This window comes from Elgaria multicarinata, chromosome 9 (genome assembly GCF_023053635.1).
Source record: "Elgaria multicarinata webbii isolate HBS135686 ecotype San Diego chromosome 9, rElgMul1.1.pri, whole genome shotgun sequence".
Taxonomy (NCBI): Eukaryota; Metazoa; Chordata; class Lepidosauria; order Squamata; family Anguidae; genus Elgaria; species Elgaria multicarinata.
Window position 1 is genome coordinate 79159059 of NC_086179.1, and position 22091 is coordinate 79181149.

At 41.0% G+C, this 22091-nt stretch overlaps 1 protein-coding gene across 1 annotated transcript; it reads right to left on the reverse strand.

Annotated features, from left to right (window-relative positions):
• Positions 1-207: 207 nt before the first annotated feature.
• DLD (dihydrolipoamide dehydrogenase) lies at positions 208-21673 on the reverse strand. The gene is made up of 14 exons (XM_063134142.1): positions 21554-21673; positions 18015-18090; positions 15668-15747; positions 14068-14136; positions 11652-11721; positions 9677-9777; positions 8386-8529; positions 7918-8019; positions 5034-5224; positions 3822-3992; positions 3147-3336; positions 1410-1547; positions 614-703; positions 208-469 (listed from the first exon to the last, which is right to left on the reverse strand). Exons 1-14 carry the CDS (start codon positions 21590-21592, stop codon positions 404-406), a joined length of 1527 nt encoding a protein of 508 aa, XP_062990212.1. The 5' UTR covers positions 21593-21673; the 3' UTR covers positions 208-403.
• Positions 21674-22091: the final 418 nt, after the last annotated feature.

Genomic DNA, 22091 nt, shown 5'->3' on the forward strand with positions numbered 1-22091 from the left:
AGCATTGGCAAAGGTGACAGTGGCATAATTTGTGTCGTGGCACTACAGTGTCAGTCCCTCAGCAATGACAAAGCAACACCACCAGATAATATCAGCTATTATATTTTGCCCAGGTACACGATGGAACCTTTTAAGCGCACTACGAACTTGCGCTGTCATCTCTGTAGCTTGTCTTATGTAAAACTGAGAATGTACAAAAATAAGCAGTAATGCAAATAACCTTTTAATATACAGCTGTTGGGTGATTCCCCCCAACCCCCTATTTGTTTTAAATATCTCGTGTCTTAAACAAAAGTTCGCTTAATTAAGTCCCAGAAGTATCCAAAAGACCCAGCTTTCCACAAAGCCTTTAGTCAGTTTTCACAGGAAAGTGTGCGTAGTACATTATGGATATCTCTTCACTTTAGAAGTTGATAGCTTTGCCAAATGATGCGGCTAGATTGGCTTCCCTGAAGGCTTCAGATACAGTCTGTTAGGAACAAAAGAAAAACATCAGGAAATTGATTGGAAGGAGAGGAGAGAGTAAAGAAAACAAAACACAACCATACAATTATCTGGATCCTTAACTAATCCTCGTAAAGACAGGGTAACTAAACAGCTCACACCAACTTACTGGATGTGCGTGGCAAACTCTGGCTACATCTTCACAGGATGCTCCATATTCCATTGCAAGAGCGGCTTCATTAATCATTTCTCCAGCACCCTGGAAAAATAATAACGTAATAAATGAAAGAAGCATAATTAGAGTAGGCCTCCAGGGAATTATAAATATGACTACATGTACTGTGCTTTTAAAAGACCTATCAACATTTGGTGCCACCAAAGGCTGAATTATGTGATCTGTATAAGTTGTGCATTATATACCACAGCTTTAAAGCTGTCACACAATGGATTCTTAATCATAGATGTTTTGATAATTCAAATCTGCATATTAATAAAAATACTTCTAAAAGAATGTTATTTTAGATGGATATATGCACATATCATCACATCAACCTTCAAAGAGGTATTCCTTCGTATGAAAGAGAAAATAAGGGATGTCTCCTTGAAAATGGGATCTGCCCCTAATTTTTCCTGTGTACCTGTATTAAAATACTAAAAACAACTGTTGCCTAATTAACTGATCAAAAAATGTTAATCAATGCATCTAACTTATTGAATCACACTGCAGCCCTAAATAATTTATCCTGCTTCTACTAACCATGAGAGGCGAAGGCTAGAGACCTGTGATGAGCAAAGTAGTCTTAGGGATATGAAAATATTTTGAATTTCTATTAAAAAAAAACCACACCAGCAAATGTTTAGGTGCCAGAATTGCAGATAACAATATGATGACTTCCTAATCATCAGAAGGAAAGACACAAGATTCTGCAGTGTTATAGCACAAGAAGATTCTTTATGGTACTCACCGAGCCTAAAATGTGAGCTCCAAGCATCCTGTCTGTTGACTTGTGACTTAGTATCTTCACCAAACCATCTGTGTCAGCATTGGTCTTAGCTCTGCTGTTAGCAGCAAAAGGAAACTTGCCAATCTTGTATTCTGTCCCCTAAAAAGCAAAGGGCTACTACAGATTACTGGAACTAATCCTTTGCACCTTGAAAACAATAAGTAGCACTTGTCTGCTGTATGCAGCCCAAGGTTTCATTATGCTAAGTCCCATATACTAAGGCTTAATTCTCTTGGAAGGGGTAAATCTCTCTGCCAGAGCTGTACCACTTCAAAATGCAAGTAGAGGGCTCACATGATTGAATGCTCCCCCATACCAAAAAAAATATAACAAAAATCCTACATGCTGAAAACTTGATGTCAGGGAGGAGGGTTCTAGTCTAGCCTTCTGCAATGTTTTTGTATGGAGGAATATTACGGAGTCCTCACCTGCCATCTGATGTGGTACAACCCACAGGTTTCCCACTTAGTGAGGTTCTAAACTAGACATGACAGCTGCAAATCTTTGTACAGGATCTGCTGCAGTGTCATTAGTGGTGGTGAGAGGAAGAGGAGGGGCTTAATTTAAGAAACAAAAAGGAAAGCATGTGCAAGGAGTGCAAAACTAGACGAAGAGAGGAAGCATGGTTTTTCCAGAGGCATTTTCCATCAATTATAGAAATCACTTGTTGAAAGTAGAGTGTCCAACGCAATTAATTTCCAAACTGCTTCCACATACAAAACTAACTCCTATCTGCTACAGTGTTTCTCTTGCTATAGTCCTAACAGATGCCTTGTCATGTATAATTTTGGCTGTCCTTTTGGCTGTGGTCAGTAGCAATGCAATACGATTTGAATAAAGAAGAACTGAACTGAAGAACAATTCCTTGAATTGAAGAACAAATCTATGTCTTAAATTAGTCATGATTAACTTGTCCCATTGATTCATTGGGACTAAAGTGTGGCTAAACTAGCCTGGATCCATTCCATGGCATTTTTCTCCTATTACAGGCTAAATTTAAAGCCCGTGTGTGTGTGTGTGTGTGTGTGTGTGTGTGTGTGTGTGTGTGTGTGAGAGAGAGAGAGAGAGAGAGAGAGAGAGAGAGAGAGAGAGAGAGAGAGGAGGGGGGGAGACTCAATGGTGTCAAGCCGGTAAGCTTATGACCACCACAAAGATTCAAGCGCCACCTGCTGGTGTAACTATGTTTGACACCCAGATTTCAGCAACAAACCTCATCATTATCATCCATGGGGCTCTTCCTCAAATTTTCAGTTTTTGAATTATGAAGGGGAAAGATAGGAGACCTATAGTGAAATCTACACACACACACACACACACACACACACACACACACACACACACACACACACACACACACCTGAATCCACCCTATTTTACCTAAATCATGCCCCTTCTATAGCTTTCTAAAAAGTAGCTACGGGGGCCATCTCCAAAGAGAAAGGGCCCAGATCCCCTGTACCCGCTCTATAATTCAAACAATGGTTCTCAATTACATTACTGTTACCACCAGCTTCATTAACATGCACCTTTTGGGCAAGCTGGATTTGTATTTTGCTCTATACGAATTCACCGCTCTGAAATCTGTTCCAGATATGGAGCGGTATACAAATTTTGCAAATAAATATACTGGGTGTTTTCAAAAAGAAATAAAGGCACATGCTCTACTAGAAGCAAAATGAGAGAAACCAAAATCAGCACCTCTTCTTTCAGCTGTTCTTCGGATTTGCCAATCCAGGCAACTTCAGGGTGTGTGTAGATGACTGAGGGCACACAGTTGTAGTCAATGTGAACTGCGCCTCCAGCTATGCCCTCAATGCACAAAATGCCTTCATCTTCAGCTTTGTGAGCAAGCATCGGTCCAGCGACAACATCGCCTATAGCGTAGATACTGTCAGGTAAATGAAATATTGCAGAGGTTTATACATATAAGCAGCAATGAGAGCTTTAGACACACTGGCCTGAACACATAGCATTTGTTGAACAGGTAAAATATATATCAAATAACAGTCTGATAAATAATTTGATGTTTCTAATCAAATTTGGAACTTTTCATTGTCTAAGGTAAAACAATTTTCAGCTACAATGTCTTTTAACAGAAGAGCCAGTGGGAACCTTTTTGTCCTCTTCTGACAAGTATCAGTGCAAGCAATATACATAATATTTTATAGAGTAACACAAGCAATAAGGGGAGATCAAAACAATTAATACGATAAATTATAAATCTTCCTCCACTTAAACTAAGCTCTTAAAACCATGTTGTTAGCAGATTAGTAAAGCTGCTTCTTAAGTTCAAACTTAAAATAGCAGCTAATGACATTAAAAACACACACATCAGACTTCTAATAACCCATCAAATCCCATTATTTTACTTACTTTGGAACTTTGGTTTGGAATCGGTTGTTGATTGGGATTCTACCCCTGTTATCTAGTTCAATACCCACATCTTCCAGACCAAGATTCTTACTGAAAGGACGCCGGCCAATACAAACTAGAAGCACATCACAAGTAATCACTTCTGCTTTGCCACCAGCAGCAGCTTCAATCCTAAGGAAAAAGGGAGTACAAAAATCCTGGTGATGTAACTGAATCCTGAGCACTTTCTATTATTCAATAACTATGCAGAACTACACAGATAATCCATTCAGGGCCTGCAAAAACATTATTTCTAACTATGGTGAAGTATAGTTAATTTGTATCAGATTTATATGTTTATTATATTCACGTCATCATTCAAGTCACTAGACTACTTTATTGATGCATAATGGTTAGATTAAACCAGAAAGGCATATTATAATCAACTCATGATGAGTTTACCACAAAACTATTACATCAATAACAAATGAGTGGATTATGCCCTAGGTACCCCTTTAAAACTGCTTCAACTATGTCTTCTCCTGATCTTTTTTGCATCTTGTCAGCTGTGCCATGAACACAAACATGAATAGTATATATCACTTCCACTTGTGTTACATGCCCGATTCATACTTATCTCAAGGTTTGTTGAATCTATTTTTGGTAGGAAAGCAGGCACGGGTCTTGGGTGGCAGAGCCATCCCCCACCCCGCTTGCTCAATTCACATCCACACTTCGGATGTAATACAGGTACGGAGACTACACATGTGCAGTGTAACATGTCCAATTGATGTGATTCTACCCACCCACCTTAATTATGCGGGCTACCTATCATGCAATGTGTACAGGACTTTGAACACATAGAAGTAAGTGTGAATAGGGAGCAAATCAATGCCTTTTACATCAGAAGTGTTGCTTACAATTGTGTATCATAAGAGCCAGATGGTATAAGCAATAGCCACGACTGACAATGGTATAAGTAGTAGCCCTCACTATGATAAGCAACACTCTGTCTAAATAAGAGTGTATCTGATGACAATAACAAAGTAATAAAGACTCTTCCTTGAACTAGTGAATTTAATTCAATAATGCCGTTTCCACGCTGAAAACTGCAACATTATCTCCATAGAGATATACTGTGATATTTTTTCAGGTATTTTTCGATCACAGCTAATTGTAGGTTGTCACAGGAGAAGACAACCTACTTCTTTAAGTCAAATACTTGGTACTTACGAAACATCAATCTTTCCATCTGGTTTCTTCGTAGCACCAGTAACTTTAGTATTTAATTTAAATTTAAGTCCTTGCTTCTGGAGAATACGCTGGAAGTTCTTAGAAATCTCCATATCGATACCCAATCCACCAACATGGCCCAAGAACTCCACAGCTGTCACATCTGCACCCAGACGCTGCCAGACAGAACCCTGTGGTCAATACAACAAGCAGAGATTTTTAAAATGACTTCAAAAAAGGGAGAAGTAACTTTATAGTTCCTTTGGTTACATACTCATCAGGTTAACAGCACCATACACCACTGAAAGAACAAACTCTACTAGAAATCTTTAAACAGGTTGGTGAAATTTTGAGATTTTCTGCAGAATGCCTACTATACTACCATGCCAATTTTACTTTCTTAGATAGCAATCCTATTACCCCAAGATAGAGTCCAGGGTGGGGTGGGGTGGGATAAGATACTTCGGGTTTCTGGATCTCAGTTCGGAGACAGTGCTCCAACCTCAGACCCAGGAGTCCAAGCTGGCCGCTCCCTCCCTCACCCCATCACAATTGGCATAGAGAGATCCAAACAGCTCCCTCTATGAGTTGAACAGCCAGTGGGTGGGGAGGGGACTGGGGAAGTGGGGAAAGAGGCTATCCCCAACCTTCTCCAGTTTCCTTCCCTCCCCCTCCCTTGTGCTTCAGCTAGATGGGTGAATTGCAGAGCAAAATTACAGAGCAGAAGGAGTATGGAGGCAAAGTTTGCCTTCATGCTCCTCCAGCTCTGCATAGGATCCTCATCAGACTCCGAGTTTGGGAATCCCGGTTGGATTCTGCCCTTAGTCTCTTAATTTTTATTTTAAACTAGAATATATAGTTAACACAGACAATAGCCTTGCCAGGTTCTCAAATATGTGAAGCCAAACAAGACGGGAAAATGTCCTTCTCACATGGTAGCATTCCTTTTCCTTTTTCTTTTCTTAGAAAGGTAATAATGTAATCTCAAAAATAATTCCTAAAAAATTATGTGAGACAAATCAGTTGTTCACAAAGCAGTTATCTTCTATCTGCAAGCAGAAAAGAGAAATGCAAGAACACATGCAGAGAAGATAAAATGCAAAAACCTGCATTGGAAGTGACTTTGAAAAGCCTTAATCCTGGAGGCCTCTAGAAGCAGGAGTTTGAATCACTATATAGTCCTTACCTTTACTTTCCTGTTAAATCCACCATTAAATACACTACTGTATTAGTTCGCTGTTGTGGTGGTGCTGTCTGCAAAGGTCTACATGGCAACCAACTTATAGTAGAGGAATGGATCAAAAGGGCCAAGCACCGCATATGTGAAAGAAAAAGATTCAAAACCTACACACCTGAACCCTCCCCTTTTTCTGAACAACGCTTTAGCGTTGATACTTCCTCTTTCCACTTTCTCACAGCTTTGCTGCTTGCTGCTCTCTCCTTCCTCACAGCAGTTTCACCATCCCCTTCTGTTTTCACCAACATTGCTCTTCACCTCAACAATACCCACTGCTTCTCTCTTCACAACTCCAAGACTTCTTCATCTTTGCATCTTCTTAGCTCCCACATTGCTCCATGCCAAAGCACCATTTCACTGGCCCCATATAGAGAAAGTTTCCATGTACTTTTCATGGGAAAGGGGAGGGGGTGTCAGATAGCAATTGTCTACCCAGCTTGAACTGGCTGGAAACCATGTGCAACTCCTAAATCGGAGGAAGTCCATTAGATTTTAGGATGGTTAAAATGACAGCAGAAATGACATTATTGAAAAACATCCTTGTCCTACTGAATCCCTAGTACATTCTGGCCCTGTGCAAATATTCATTGGGTTTCATATGACCAGCTCTGGTAGCATGCAGAGCTACAACTAAGGACTTGTCAGGATCTGTCCTGTCCTGTCCTGCAGCACCATCTGGCGGCAGCTTGCCATATAACCAGCCACAGGGCTTCGCAGGATGCGAACCCTGGCTGATAAAGCCCTGCAGGGTTCAGGCCCAGACCAGCAGGCACTCCCAGGTGGGCTCATACGAAACAGCTGGGAGCTGCCAGGAAAGGCCTATATAAGAGCTGCATTTCACCTTCAGCCTTTGCCACAGCAACACAGTCTCTCATGCTAGCTGCAGCCGGTTCCTGACCATTTGCTACCGCAAATCTTGCCTCGCCTCACTGGATCTCTTGCTCGTCTCGACTACGCCTCTGCCTCTGGCCCCTTTGCTACCTGGTACGTGCCTGAACCTTGCTTTGCCTTTGACTATCAACTTTTGCCTCTGGCCCTTGTTTGGACTCTGTTCCTCCTGGACTCTGCCTCTTGCCTTGACCCATGCCCAGACCTTGCCTCCATGTTGACTGGACTTCTCTTCTGCCTCTGGCCCCTGCTTGAATTCTAAATCTGTGTCTGACCTTGTGCCTGTTTCCTGGATCTACCTCCTGCCTTTGGCCCTCTGTTGGACTCTGCCACCCAAGACCCGTGCCCCACTCCCAGCTTGCTCCACCAGTATTCCAACCACCCAAGCCGGTTCCGTCTGTCCTGGCCCCGGCATTCCTGCCTAAGGACCCTGCCATCCACGCCCTGGATCATGACAGGACTGCATGGAAGCATAGGCTGCATGAACTGGCACTTCCATGCAAGGAGTGGACAAACAACTGTTGTGATTTGCATAATGTTGTCAATTCAAAAAATGACCTCTACAATTGCCAAAATTGTAGTAGCTGTAGCAGTTAGGGCACTTTTCCATGGAACCAATGCTTCCATGCAATCTTGGCTGGTTTGCAAGACTGCTGAATACAGCCTCTATGGGCAATTGCATGGGGTCCAGGTTATTCACAGCAGGCCAGTAACAAGAATTTATAGACACTGGAAAATAAATTAAAAAGCACTTCTCACCAGTTCCACACCAATCACTCCTGCGCCGATGACCACCATTTTTTCAGGGACTTGCTTCAAAGATAGTGCACCAGTGGACGATACAACTGTGTCCTCATCAATCTAAACACATTTTGCAAGGGGACAAAAATGATTTTCCCCTTTTGTATGAAATACATTTGTATAAAAACATACACTGCATATATACTCATCTAACCACCACCTCAACATGCTACCATAACATTTCTGAGAGTATTATTCAATAAAGAATTGCTGTGTGAGTATATTTTGGGAACCACCAAGAGAGCTTCGGCTACAGAAATGTAATAAATGAATGAAATGAAATATATAATGATTTGACTTTTTGTTATTTTAAGTTCCTGTTGTTTTAAATTGTCGCACACATCCTTGAATTTAGCAGATAAGGCAGTATTTAAACATTATATAAATTGTGAACACTGCTAGAAAGGTTTCAAAGTCAAGCCATACCGTAATTCCTGGAAAAGGTGTTACTTCTGAGCCTGTGGCTATGAGAATGTTCTTTGTATTAATAACCTGAGTGCTGCCGTCATCTTTGGTTGCTGTGACCTGGTTTTTGCCAGTTATTTTTCCAAACCCAGCCACATGTGTCACCTTCCAAAGAAGAAAAGAAGTTTATTCTTCTTAAAGCAAACATTTCAGTCTCTTGCTAATCATACCATCAACTGCAGCAACACTGTCCTTCGCACTTTTTAAAAAGAAGGTTTGACATTTGATATACAAAGGAAGATGGGAGTAGAGATTTTTATCGCTCAGTGGCATTTAGATCTTGAGACACACACTCTAGAGCAGTCTTCCCCAACCTGGAAGTCCACATGTTTTGGACTAGAGTTCCCAACATTCCTGACCACTGACTATGCTGGCTGGGGTGATAGGAGTAGAAGTCCAAAACATTCAAAGGCACCAGGTTGTGGAAAGTTGCTTTAAAGAATGTTTTCATTTCAAGCAAGCATCTCTAACTTTCCACACAGTTCATGAATAAATCTTTCTTCCATCAGTAATCAGGGTCCAGTGATTCTGAAGGCCTTGTTTTGTGAAGTGTGAAGAAAGCATACCTTCATTCACAAAGGAAGTTCAGCACCAAATGGTGCAGATTAGGTGGCTCATATGGTGTGGTGTTTGTTTTTTAAAAAGCAGACATTCAAGCAACCCTTGTTTAACAGTAAGGGGAAAGTGCAAGGCATATAACAGTGGTGGAACCTGTACCCTTCAGCAGGTTCTGGTGGATATAAACCAGTTGAACCAGCACAACTTCCTGCCTGTGGTTCTTGCAGGATGTTTGGACCATGATCTTAAGGAATTTGTTTGAGCTTAAGAATTTACTGTTGTTATAGCTTTTCCACTCCTATTGCCACAAACCATCAGTTTATTTGAATATGGGAGTAAAACCATTAAGGGTGAGATCCTATGCATGTTTAGATCGAAAAAAGATCTCCAACTTCCAGCATTTCCCAACTATCATGGCTGGCAGGGAAATGCTGAGAGCTGTACTACTTTTTTCTGTCTAAGCATGCAAAGGATTGTGCCTTAAAGAGAAAGCCTACAAGCCTAACGAATGGGAAATTGGGTTGCTAGCCAGGCAACCTGATCGGCAAGTTATACAAAGGCAATCTATGCAGACACAAACTCTAAAATAAAGTAAAAATCCAAAGATTAAAGGGATGCAAATTGTCTAATAACTGGCTAGAAAGAGTGCAAAAAAACAAACAACCCCCTAATTTTGTTCATAGGTCAAACATACCTTATTCTGTTTAAACAAGTGAGCAATTCCACCTGTTAAGGACTTTACTGCACCACTCTTCTGCTCCATCATCTTCTCTAAATTCAACCGGAGTCCTGTAACTATTTAATACAGGCTTTATTTTTGTGGTATTTTGTAGTCTTGAGCCCTTAGTACTCATAAGGACAGTTTCCTGTTCAACTAGGTGCTTCAGTACAACATGTAACAAGTTATATGTACTTAAAACAAGTTAACTATTAATTTAAAGTATTCAGGACACCATGATTATGCATTCATATTACCCTTCATAGCTGAATCTTCCCATTCTTTGGGATCTTGCACAAAGGCCCTTCAGAGATGATGGAGTGATGACTGGGGTCACAGCCCTACCTGGGGCCCTCACACTGTCAATTTTTAAGTGCCATTAAGCTCTTTCTAGTTTTCTGGACTTTCAATGGATGATGCATTTTTATGCCACTAGTTATGCCTCCGTTGTTTTAATCACAGTTTTTGTGGCTACTCTATTCCATAGATGACTAGCTACTGTTTGTAGTTAGTCATTTTAATGTATTGTTTTATATTTTTAATCCTTTGTGAGCAATCTTGAAGTCTCTATTAAAAAGGAGAATGTAGATGTCTTAAATAAAGAACAACAAGGGCTCCAATATTCAATCAATTCATCAGTTAATCTATTAAAAAGGTCCCCCCACAATTAATCTGGCAGCAGTTTTTAAAATATTGCAGTGGTTTGCACAGAATACTAAGTCATGATTTAGCATGATGTGGATGAACCCAGGCAAAGCATTAGGACCGCACATTCCTCCGTCCCCTCTCCGCTTCTCACATGGCCATGAGGACAATCCTGGCAGACTTGTTTCACTGTTAAAAATTCCAGCTTAGCATTACATTTGAACCAAGGCTTGCAGTTAAAAACAAACTCTGGTCATTTGCTAAACAAGCCACCTTCAAAACATGCACATTCAGAAGGTGGTAAATTAATAAACTTGTTTTAAACCAGGATCCCTGGTTTGAACATAACACAAAACTGGGATTATTTAAAAGTGAACCAAAACTCTGCAAAAGCCTTGTTCTGGCTGTAGAGGAGGAAGAGAGAGAGAAGAGGACTTGTCCAGGTTTGTTCATGTAGCACTAAACCATGGTTTAGTGTTATGTGCAAACCAGCCCTTCATTTTTAATACAATTATGTATACAATTGCAGATGGCAAGCCCCATCTTAAAAAGGCACTCCTCCCTTCAGAAAACAACTCTTCTAAGATGATGCCTACATTGTATGATTCTTACTCATATGTGCATTTATGCAAATTTAACCAATAAGTTAATCAATCGACTAAAACCCCTATAGTTCATCAATTAAACTGCTTAATCATGCGGAACTCCTAACACGCCATTTTACAATCAAATTGGCTTAAATATACACATTTTCCAATCATTTAAGTTTACTTAGCAACAGGGCTGTAGCCATGGTATGACCCAGCCCTCACGGTGACATTCCATACTGCTTTCCTGAATTTTTATCCTTCATTTAAAACAAAAATAAAAGCTAGGCATGGATTCAATGGTCCTTCTGCTTGTGCATGTGCAGGCCAAGGAACTGCTGGTTCTCCGCTCCACATCATACTGTGTTTAAGGAATCCCAAGATTCTCAGGAGCAGACTGGGGGAAGGGACAAGGCTCTACATCAGGAAGCAAGGGAGGAAAAGCCCTGTTGTATGTAGGGAATATTATATGTGCCTTTTTTATATCCATCCATAACCCTTTAACCCTTTTATCTACAGAGAAATAAAGAAAACACACAGACAATACTCTATGTAGTTACTTACTCCCTAAAATAATTAAGTTTATACCTAATAGACTGCCTATATTCAGCATTGTATACTAACTTATGAAGTTGGTTATGAACCAACACATCAACTCCATAAAATATCTGGCAAAACCTGAGATATGTGGAATGTCAATAGATGTATTGCATACTCACTTTCAATTCCCCTACTAGCAAAGTCTTTTCCATGGGCCAAATGATAGAGGTGCGAATTGTTTAGCAAGGCCTGTCATATAAAACAGAATTAAATTAAACATACAATCTACACAGACAATATTGTATTAAATAGTTACTGTGCTTGACAGCACTGCTATTTCTTCAAAAATCAGAATGAATCTTTGAATAAGATTGGTTATCAACATAACCATGCCACAGGGTTCAACATTTGGTGTTTGCAGTAATAATGAATGAATGTATTCGAGAGTGGCAACGAGGGACAGGGCCTTTTCGGTGGTGGCCCCCAGACTTGATCTCCCTGACGAGGCTCGCCTGGCGCCAACGCTGCTATCTTTCCGGCACCAGGTTAAGACTTTCCTCTTTGCCCAGGCATATAGCGGCACATCTTAATTACTCACATGTTTAGTTTTTAACAGCTTTTAATGTTTTATGTGTGTATGTTCTGTGTTTTAGAACTTTAAATTTTGTATATTCCTTTTTATCTTAATTTTTTAGAATTTCTGTAAACCACCCAGAGAGCCCTGGCTATGGGGGCGGTATATAAGTGTAAAAATAATAATAATAATAATAATAATAATAATAATAATAATAATAATAATAATAATAATAATTGCCACAAAGAACTTCTGCATTAGCTTACGAAACCTTAAACACAATGCTGTTCAATGGACTTGATTTACACAAAAAGCTGCCAGTCATGAAGGAATCAACTGATATACATGCTTGTGCAAACCAACCCTCAGCTAGCAACCAATACATTTTACTAATACAGCTACATAACTTACATGCAAATTCACAATGAAAAGCAAGCCTGAAGGTATCCTGAAACAAGTCTTTACTACTTTACTTTACTTCGAACTCAACCAAGAGTCTTCTTGTCCAACATGATGTCAACACTGACAAACTATGATAATGAAATTTCTAAAATTCATTTTTCCTTCTCTGAGCCAGCTTCAACAGCTAACTCTCCTACAACTGCACACTGTTAGCGCAGAACTTCAAACAGAACTCTTACTGTCAATGATGTTACGCTTACTCCGGTCAAGGAAGCTCGTAGCCTTGGCTTTATATTTGACTCCTCGCTCTTCTTTATTCCTCATATTGAGGCAGTAGCTAAATCTTGTCGTTTTTCCTGTATAATATTGCCAGGATTCGATCATTTTTGTCTGTCTCTTCTGCCAAGACGCTTGTTCATGCACTGGTTATTTCACGGTTGGACTACTGCAACCTTCTCTCTGGCCTTCCTTCTTCTCACATCAGTCCGTTGGTTTCTGTTCACCACTCTGCCGCAAAGATCATCTTCTTGGCTCGCGCTCTGACCATGTTACTCCGCTTCTGAAATCTCTTCATTGGCTTCCAATTCACTTCAGAATCCAATATAAACTTCTCCTGTTGACCTACAAAGCTTTTCACGGTCTAGCTCCTTCCTATCTCTCCTCTCTCATCTCACACTATTGCCCCGCTTGTGCTCTTCGTTCCTCTGATGCCATGTTTCTCGCCTGCCCAAGGGCCTCTACTTCCCTTGCTCGGCTTCGCCCATTTTCTTCTGCTGCCCCTTACGCCTGGAACGCTCTTCCAGAACATTTGAGAACTACAAGTTCAATCGCAGCTTTTAAAGCTCAACTAAAAACTTTTCTTTTTCCTAAAGCTTTTAAAACTTGATCTTGTGCGGACTTTATACTGTTAGTTTTACCCTACCCTGTGCCTGCTTACCCTACCCTGTACCTGTTTGCATTCTCTTCCCCTCCTTATTGTTTTACTATGATTTTATTAGATTGTAAGCCTATGCGGCAGAGTCTTGCTATTTACTGTTTTACTCTGTACAGCACCATGTACATTGAAGGTGCTATATAAATAAATAAATAAATAATAATAATAATCATGTTACAAGATTCCTTCCTCAAAGGAAATTCCCTCTCTGATTAGGGAAGAGGCTGTGTGACTGGAAATCAAAAATGACCCTTAGACATTCTCTTTATTCTTGCAATTTCAACTACAGCAATCACCCTTTAACATTCCATATCTATGCTAAGTCAAGGTATTAGGTAGAATCGTATTTTATGTCCCTTTTGAAATGCCTGAAATTATATTCTTTTGTACCCCCAGACATCCCAGAGGCATAGGTTAAAATAAAGGGATAGAAATGGTAGCAGCTACAAGTTTCACCCATGAGAGTTCAGAAGTCACCCTGGCATGGTTTCCAAAATGACATGTGTGGATGGTTTGTAGGCCATGCCATATTGTAACTGCTTATAGTTTATTGTACTTTCATGTTGATTCCATCACAGTTTTAGCACCAGAAATGTGATAAGACACTAAGAAAAAACTAGTGTAGCTTCACATCTGGTTGTCAATACAGACACCGTACAATGTGAAAAGTAAATCTTGTACCTACCTTTGAAGGTATGCATCCAACATTCAAACAGGTTCCACCAAGTGTTTCATTTTTTTCCACACAGACAGTCTAAGATTTAAAAAGAAGCCACATGTTATCATCTCAAGTAATTTTTCAGTTTTTCATATCAGTTTTGTTGCAGAAAAATGATTCCTGGGTTTTTATTATTATTATTATTATTATTTATTTATATAGCACCATCAATGTACATGGTGCTGTACAGATAACACAGTAAATAGCAAGACCCTGCCGCATAGGCTTACAATCTAATAAGTTGTAGTAAACAATAAAGAGGGAAGGAGAATGCAAACAGGCACAGGGAAGTGTAAACAGGCACAGGGTAGGGCAAAACCAACAGTGTAAAGTCAGAACAAACTCAGTATTTGAAGGCTATAGGGAAAAGAAAAGTTTTGAGCTGAGTCTTAAAAGCAGTGATTGAGTTTGTAGTTCTCAAGTGTTCTGGAAGAGCGTTCCAGGCGTAAGGGGCAGCAGAAGAAAAAGGACGAAGCCGAGTAAGGGAAGTGGAGGTCCTTGGGCAGGCGAGAAGCATGGCATCAGAGGAGCGGAGAGCCCGAGCGGGGCGATAGTGTGAGATGAGAGAGGAGAGATAGGCAGGAGCTAGGCAGTGAAGAGCTTTGAAGGTCAGTAGGAGAAGTTTATATTGGATTCTGAAGTGAATTGGAAGCCAATGAAGAGATTTCAGAAGTGGAGTGACATGGTCAGAGCGGCGGGCCAAGAAGATGATCTTAGCGGCAGAGTGGTGGACAGAGACCAGCGGACTGATGTGAGACGAAGGAAGGCCAGAGAGAAGAAGGTTGCAGTAGTCCAACCGAGAGATAACCAATTAGAATACAACTGGTAGAATTTTTTCCAATTGAAAAAGTTTCATTTTCAGCTTAGCAGTTGCCAGGTGCTAAGTGTTACTAAGAGCACTTTCAGAAGTGATTCTAAGAATACATTTCTTGGGAAATTAGGACTACGGTTATATGGGAAACAGTGTCTATGTAATGAAAATGAATTGGCAGACATCTATTTTACTGTTCCTCTGAGCTGGCCCAGTTTCAAAGACATAAATAATTTAGCCAGAATTTCCCTATAGAAACACAGGATCTAGCTTCTCCTTCTGAGGACATTCCTGTTATAACCCTTATTAGGGTGTATTGATTTAATTTATGATTTAAATCAGCAAGAAAAAAAGGTTGATTTAAATCAAATTTCCTATTGAAATTTTTTCATATATTTCCTCAAGGCTCTTATTTCAAAATGAGTAAGTATGGGTGCAATCCTATGCATGTTTAGATAAGGGGGGGGGGAGACTTTTTTTAAATGACAGATTTTTTTCTGTCATGGATTGGATTGTGCCCTAAATGATTTTTCTACTCATTGGATATCTAGCCTCCTTATACTATATGTGTGCATGTGAACTTTGTGCATTGTTTTTACGTGTGCAACAGCACTTTTGTCAAATAACATATAACAGCTTCTTTAAGTTTTACGTAATAAAATAGCATTTTGCCTTTTGACATCATTGCAAGAATTCTTTGAAAGATTATCTGGATTATAGCTACATTATCTGATTTATCTCACCATGTTTTCTCACCTTAAAGCCAAGTTGAGCAGCTTTGATAGCAGCAACATACCCCCCTGGGCCAGATCCAACGACAGTAACATCAGCATCAACTGATAGGAAAAGACAGATGCAGTTTTTTAAAAAGTGCTGGGGAAAATGTTGGGAAATATTTAACATGTTAACATTTGCGTTAAAGATATAATTTCACATGCATATTTAAAGTTGGCATTAAAAAAAATTACTGTCCAAGCAATTATTCCTCCAAAGCTGCAGAATAGTACTTTTATCACCTTTTAATTACATTTAATATCACTTATCCCAAAAGTATGTTGCATTCCAAATACAGCCGCAATGCATATTCCAGCAAATTATAAAAAGAGTCGATTTATCCAGACCTTCCAGCACAAATCTATTTCTTCTACTTACCTCATCAACAAGTTTATTCATTTCTGTTATATTTAACATCTTATCAGCTATTCTGAAGCTGACAGCATTCAAGCAGATTTCCTGTATCTTGCAAAACTATCCCTGCTATCAGCAAATTCAAATTCAATTACTTAACTTTGAATCCCAACAAAATCATCCTAATAATTCAAAATGGCAATCTGATATTAAAGTAGTTCCATTATTTGAATGCTAATATCTATCACTTGGTCCGATCCTCTGAAATATGTTGACAACCTACCAAAATTGATTTTAAAAATCTGAATAGTCAATTTGGGATTTCCAGCAAAAGTATCATCATTTATTCTATTTTTTCTTGTGGAACTTAGAGAGCAAACATGTACCACTTTGAAATGAACTTCTCTCAGTGATAACTACAATAAATTGAATTAAATCTCTTGTATTCACAGCCAGATAAAATAGGGTGAGCATATGAAAAGGAGGACAGGGCTCCGGTATCTTTAACAGTTGTATTGAAAAAGGAATTTCAGCAGGTGTCATTTGTATATATGAAGAACCTGGTGAAATTTCCTCTTCATCACAACAATTAAAGCTGCAAGTGCCCTGCCCTCTTTTAAATCTGGTCACTCTAGTATAGCTCCTGCAGGTTAAGACTTGCTTCTGGTGGAAATGAAAGCTGCCTGAAACTTTGGACTCTCTTTGGGGTTGTGGCTATGGGGACTGCCCTGGTGAATGCTTGCCCTTCACCACCACACCACTGCTCAAACTAAGCCCCCATGAGTTAAATGGGTCTTACCAGAGCCAGCTTCAGCTTTGAGGGGGACCTGGGCTCTCTCCTCTATCGCTGGGTTCTGGTGGGCTTACCTGGCTGTGGAGGCAGGACTCTGAGCAGCACAGGGTAACTAGGTCTAGTCCCTGCTTAATTTTGCATAATGCTCAAAAGTAACACTAGGTTGGTGGCATTGGGAGAAATGTAAGTAGTGGCCAGATCCAGCCACCTGGTGTCAGGTTAGTTGTGGTGGAGGGGAATCAAGGAGGGCCCAGGGGAGGCATTGACCCTATTGGGGTGCTGGGGCCCTGACTGCTGCCCAAGGATGCTAGGCAGCGATGCTAACCCTGCAACTTACTACCATATGTGGATAGGATTACTGCTTTAAATAGACATGGGCAGCCATTCCATTCTGCTGAAAAGCCTTGGCTACATTTAAACAAAACAGAAGAGCTGCAGTTTTAGATATTTTAGCAACATTATCATACTGAATGACTTACTGAAGTTGTGAACAGCTTATTGAATCTATGCTTACACCTTTAATAAAGCTGCCCATATTCTGATGTTTCCTTATCATATTGTTAAATGATAAACCACCCAGAGAGCTTCGGCTATGGGGCGGAATATAAATGTAATAAATAAATATAAATAAAATTCAGTGTAAAAAAATGTTCAAAATATTAAGTTGCCAAAATTATTGCTAGGTACATCTGGGGAAATATCACAAAATGGATTTTAGCATATCCTGTGGCATGATCAGGTATGGAAACCCAAGTACAAAATATGATAACATGCAAAATTAAGGTATTTTAATAGACACTCACTCTTCTCAACTATATTTTCCTTTTAAATACATGGAAAAGGGGCCTTTCCCAGGCACTGCTTCCATGTATTTTAGGAAGAAAGCACAACTATATTCAAGCTTGTTTACATTTTTCAACCAAAGTATAGTGAGTATGTTCTGTAGGCCAGTATCTGCACATCCAACACAACCCCTCTAACAAAAAACATAAGATTGAGAAGCCACATTCAGATATTAGCTTGACAAAATAGTGCAGCTCTATATATTTAGACTTTTTTTTAATAATAATAATCCTGGGGAACACCATTCAGGCAGGAATGGTGAGGCTACGACCCAAAACGTTTAAATGTGCAATCCAACCTTTGAGTTTTGAAAGGAATTTAAGGACTCATAATATTTACCTTGGTCAGCATAGGTTCTTAAAGGAACTGCAGAAATGCCTTGTAAGCCATGTTGGAGCCGGCTAAAATGGTTTCTCTGATTTAAAAAAGAAAAGAGAAATTAAAAAATATATAATATTTAAATTCTCCCAGAAAGATTTAATATAGTTGAACACACAGAGATCAAAGCAAAAACAGATTGATCTGTCACTCAGAGGATGCACCCATTGTTACACTGACTGAACATAATTATTCATTAAGTGGGAATAGAAGTTAAGGTAACTTCTATTCTCACGTCTCTCCATGACAACCAGCCCTAGGGAGGAAAAATTATTCACCATTGTAGCTTTGTATCCTCCTCAAATCTCCAATGTCTGCCTTTTTAACATAATCTGAATCAACTAGGGTGGTGTGGTGTATTTTTAACATATATTTTGTAAAACCCCTACCTCACAGGTGCAATTTCTGCGTAATGAATGGTACTGTGAACTGGTTGGCCACTGTACGAACAGAATGCTGGACTAGTTGGACCCATGGTCTGATCCAGCATGGCTCTTATGTTCTTCTTATTTCTGTTTATTACACACAGTTAATGTATGGAATTATGAAAGCACAAGCTAGAGAAATACCTTTGAAATCCTTTTTGATGAGTGGGTGATTTTGGAGATCATTTTCTACTGCTGATAGAAGTAGCAAAGTCTATATGTAGATAATCCCACAAGCCAATACTTCCTCTCTACTATTTCACATTTGGTCTTTGGAATTAAACCCAAGGCCACATTCAATTCTATGTACATAGCTAGAAGGTGCTTAACGAAAGATAACGAAGGGGCTGACAACTTCAAGTCACAGCAAAGCATGTGAAAAGCCCTCAAAGATGGCTAGATATCTCTTTACATAAATGGTGAGCTTTATTGCAAACAGTCAATAACAGACACCGTTTATTTCAGACTACTACAGAAGAAAAGGCAAATGTCCTTATTTTTGTATTTTCAATGTGGGAAAGCCAAAGGAATAAGTCTTCTTTGCCAGGTTCAGAGACAGATGACCTCAAAAAAGGTAAGTAACATATGGCAGAACTAAGTGCATCAACTGTCAAGGCAAAGTTTGAAAAATAATAACTGTTCCTTAGCTCTGGCAAAAAGTTTTAATGGAGGAATTTTCATAGGAATATAAAAGGTTTGGACCTTTTGTTGTTTCACAGGAGGGTTTTCAGGAAAAATTGTACCATGTTACTCACTGCATAAGAACATAAGAAAAGTCTGCTGGATCAGATCAAGCATCCATCTAATCCAGTACTCTGTTCAAACAGTGGCCAATCAGCTGTCGACCAGGGAACCACATGCAGGACACATTGCAACAGCACCCTCCCAACCATGTTTCCCAGCAACTGGAGTACTGCCTCTGATCCTGAAGGTAGCACATTGCCATCACGCCTAGTGTTGTTGATAGCCTTCTCCTTCAGGAATTGATCCATTAAGCAACTGTTGTGCCATGCTTAGGATTTCTGCAAGCACCATGTCCAGCTCATTCATGAACCACTGCCTGTCAATTCATATGTGGCCAACCCGTGTCAAAGGTGCCATGAGGAGCACAGAGAGCAAGACTTGGAGCCAAAGCAGACACAATTTTAAACCTGCATCTAGCAGCGACATCTTTTTTCATCTTTACTCTAGAGTGGGGAAAATACTCCCATCCTGGATCAGGATCCTAGTATGGAGGGGGGGGGGGCTTAAGATCCAGATTGGGCCACCTTCACTTACTGTAGAACAGTGGTTCCCAATTGGTGGTCCATGGACCCCAGGGGTTTGCATAACCCACCCAGGGGGTCCGTGGCACCATTCAATTAGCTCTGGAAGATCCGCATTTTAATAAAAGAAAATACACTTTCTTTGGCGCACCGTTTGCTTCGACGGTGACGTCATGCGCAAAAGTACCTGCATGATTTAGCGACTAGCTTCAGGGATTACTTCTCTAATACTGAAAACTCATGGAGAAGGAATCCTTTTGAATGTAGTGATGTACAACTAACAACTCTGTCTGCAGAAGAGCAAGATGCACTTGCTGACGTGACTTGTGATGGTTCATTGAAATAATTTTTCAAAGAATATAGACTGGACCAATTCTGGGTGAAGGTTTTTCCTGATTATAAGAAGTTAGGTGAAAAAGCTTTGAAACATCTAGTTCCTTTTTGTTCCACATATCTTTGTGAACAAACATTTTTGACATTTGTTATATGAAGAACAAGCACAGAAATTGGCTCGATGTTGATCCAGATTTGAGATTAAAAGTAGGGAATATTGAACTGGATGTGGAAGGGATTGTTCAGGACAAAAAGAGGCATGATTTCTCCCATCACATTTAGGTTTAGTAGACAGGTCACAATTTGTTCATTTGTAAACTAGACGCTAGTAAAATTAAATTCAGCTTTATATTCCTAACTAAGCCATTGTCATTTTTGCACGGTAATATCACGAATTTTATGTCTGTTTTTTAGTATACCTAAAATCCTTTGCTTATTAGGGGCCACCCCTTATTTTCTCCAAAAAATTGTTTTGCACAGGTAACTGCCATAGAGATAACAAAATTTTCAAAAGTAAGGGCTCCATGGCTTGGCGCTTGAAAAAAAGGGGTCCGCAGTACTTAGCTAATTGGGAACCACTGCTGTAGAGTAAAACAAAACATACAGAGCAGCTGGACACAGATTTAATGATCCCATTCAGAAGACACCTCAAACCATGACTTTTAACCATGGTGAATAAGGCTTTTTGCCTTATTCAAAAAGCCTTATTCACCATGGTTTAAGGTGTCTTCTGAATGTGGCTAAAGTAATATCTGGTTTGACCTTTGATGGACAGAACATCAGGGCCCTGCCTCTCCCACACCGTGCTTCTGTCTACTCCAGCTGAGTACTGACCTAAAAGCAACCCAAAGCAAGGGCGGTGAGAATATGTATATGTACTGTAGCGAGCATCAGATTAACATGGGCCACAGCTAGACCTAAGGTTTATCCTGGGATCATCCAGGGTTCGCCCCTGCCTGAGCACTGGATCCCCTGTATATCACCTAGATGAACAGGTTTGACCCCTGGACGATCCAGGGATAATAAACCTTAGGTCTAGCTATGTCCATGGTCGCCTACTTTGGCTTGCAGCACCCTTCCACCACTGGCACTAATAGGTGCTGGGTTTTCTGTGTATAACAGTCTTTCCCCAGCACAGGACGTCATGGGACAGTTCCACCGGTTGAACAGCTGCCTGCCCCCGCACTTGCGAAAGGCACAGGACAGGAAGCCGGCCAGAGGGCAACCAGAAACCTCCCTCACAGGAAGAGGCAGGGAGACCTGCGAGGGCCCAAGGGCGGCGCACGGCCTTGCTGCGCGTAGGCCAACCTCCCGCCCGCCGAGGCCGCTCCAGCGCCCCACGTCCCCTCCCGCAGCGGAGACGGTGGGTGTGTCCGCCTATCCCAGCAGGCCCCAGAGCGGCAGGCCTGCAACTGGGCCCGGTGCTCCTCTTCCCTCGCTTCCCGCCTTGCCCTCTCCTGGCCAGGCATGCCGGTACCTGGGCGAGAGAGCAATAGACCCGGCTCCAGCTCTGCATGTTGGCGTTGGGGTCTCTGCCGTCACCGGCGCCGGTCCGGACCACCCTCAAGGTTCACGCGTCCGCCGAGGCAACAGCAGCAGCGCCAAGGACTCCTAGGACTCGCGCAGGCGCACGAGTGGGGAAGTCGGGCTCAGGCAAAGGCCGGGCTCATCCTCCCTGGCGGCGCCGCGGCCTCCTCGTAGAGCCGCAGCTCCAAGGCGTTGCCCCTAGCGGAGGCGGCCTCCCGGTGCAGCTAGTAGCGGGTCCCAAGTATCGCCTGGGATGCTGAGGAGGCTTCCTGGGGCAGGAGCTTTGAGCAGGACGTGGTGGTGGTGGTGATGGTGGTGGTGGTAGGAGTGGAGTTTATTTCATCTCATCGCCGCCGTTGCCCTTACCAGGGTGTTGAATGGCTCACCCACCAGTGATAGGAAACTCCATCGCTCTCCGTCTCGTCCCATTGTGGAACTAAAATGTATATTGTGTAATGTGAGAAGACTCGCTGCCCGTGATATGTTTA